The following is a 1,780-nucleotide window of genomic DNA, read 5'->3' on the forward strand; positions in this document are numbered from 1 at the left end:
ACTAAAAATTCTCAAATTAATATTCTAATAGAATTAAAGGAACTAAAATAAGATTCACTAAACCAAATAACTTAAATTAATAAATGACTGATAATAATAATAATGAAATATCCGAAAACATAAAAATATCCAAAAACAAATGTCCCATAAAGCATAAAATCACAGTACTACGATAAAATTCTAAAATAAATGCAAGCTAATTAATAGTGTTTATTCGCCAATGTATCATAATTTATTCAATTATTTTCTTCAGAATTAGGAAAGAAATCAGCTGCTTCCAGGTGAGTTTTATCACCGTAATCAAAATCACCTTCACCATCCTCATACACCAAATTTGTTTCTACTTTCTTTCCTTTCTGTTTGATTGATTGTTGATAAAGGTCTACTAGATGTTTTGGTGTGCGACACACACGAGACCAATGGCCTTTTCCTCCACAACGGTAGCATATGTTTTCATATTTATCCTTCTCATTCTTATTTCCATCTTTATTGTCCCACTTCTGGTGAGAGTATGAGTTTCTAAAATGACCACCTCGACCACGATCATGTCCACATCCGCGGCCGCGACCACGACCTCGTCCACGACCTCGACTGCTGGCGTGATCTCTAGCCTTTTTCTCTTTCCCACTATGGGATGTCGCATTCGCTTCAGGGAATGGAGTAGAGCCAGTTGGGCGTGATTCATGATTTTTCATTAATAGTTCATTATTTTGCTCGGTCACAAGGGGACAAGATATCAATTCAGAATATTTTGTAAAACCCTTTTCACGGTATTGTGTCTGCAGGACAACATTGTTTGCTTGAAAAGTAGAGTATGTTTTTTCTAACATTTCTGCATCCGTGATTTTCTCTCCACATAATTTCAATTGTGATGTAATTCTAAACATGGTTGAGTTGTATTCACTCACAGACTTAAAGTCTTGTAATCTTAAATGTAACCAGTCATAACGAGCCTTTGGTAATATCACAGTTTTCTGGTGGTCATACCTGTCCTTTAGATTACTCCAAAGGACTTGTGGGTCTTTCATAGTCAAGTATTCAGTTTTAAGGCCTTCATGAAGGTGATGGCGAAGGAATATCATATCTTTAGCCTTATCTTGGCTTGTTGCAGTATTGTTTTCTTTAATAGTATCACCAAGTCCCTTTGCATCTAAGTGTATTTCAGCATCTAACACCCAAGACAGATAGTTGTTTCCAGTAATATCAAGAGCAACAAATTCGAGTTTTGCAAGGTTTGACATGATTCACTGATATATAAAACAATATTATAAATTAGGAACTAAGATGGTATAATAAATATATATACTCCAAGTTTCAATTAAGATAACTAATTTCAAGTAAGTAATTATAACAAGATTTGCGTATTGAACTTTGAGAAGGTTATTGTTCATGAGACCATAATTAAGTCTACTAATCAATTATCATAACAAAACATGAACCTTAATTTACCATAATAAACACAAACCTTAAAAAAAAAACAAAAACGTTATTTTGGGACAAGTAAGTTGTGGAAATACGTATGTAATCGGATTATAAAAAGTAATGTATCAATAAGGTCTTTGCACGCAATGATTGATTCAAAGTATTTCAATGACAAGCTTGCTTATTAATTAATACACTGTAAAGATACATCCACTTCTCAAAAAATTCTATAAAAAAAAATTTTTGTTAACCGTATTATTCTCTATAATGTATAAAAACTCCCAATAAAACATACAATATTTTCTCATTACTAATATCCCGCAAATATTAGACTGATCAATCCAAAAGAAGTAGTAAC

General features: G+C 32.5%; 1 protein-coding gene across 1 annotated transcript; it reads right to left on the reverse strand.

Annotated features, from left to right (window-relative positions):
- Nucleotides 1–236: 236 nt before the first annotated feature.
- On the reverse strand, nucleotides 237–1,241 carry LOC110732483. Its single transcript, XM_021912431.1, has one exon. The coding sequence runs from the start codon at nucleotides 1,239–1,241 to the stop codon at nucleotides 237–239; it is 1,005 nt and encodes a 334-aa protein (XP_021768123.1).
- Nucleotides 1,242–1,780: the final 539 nt, after the last annotated feature.

Source organism: Chenopodium quinoa, unplaced genomic scaffold, assembly GCF_001683475.1.
Source record: "Chenopodium quinoa cultivar QQ74 unplaced genomic scaffold, ASM168347v1, whole genome shotgun sequence".
In the NCBI taxonomy this organism is placed as follows: Eukaryota; Viridiplantae; Streptophyta; class Magnoliopsida; order Caryophyllales; family Amaranthaceae; genus Chenopodium; species Chenopodium quinoa.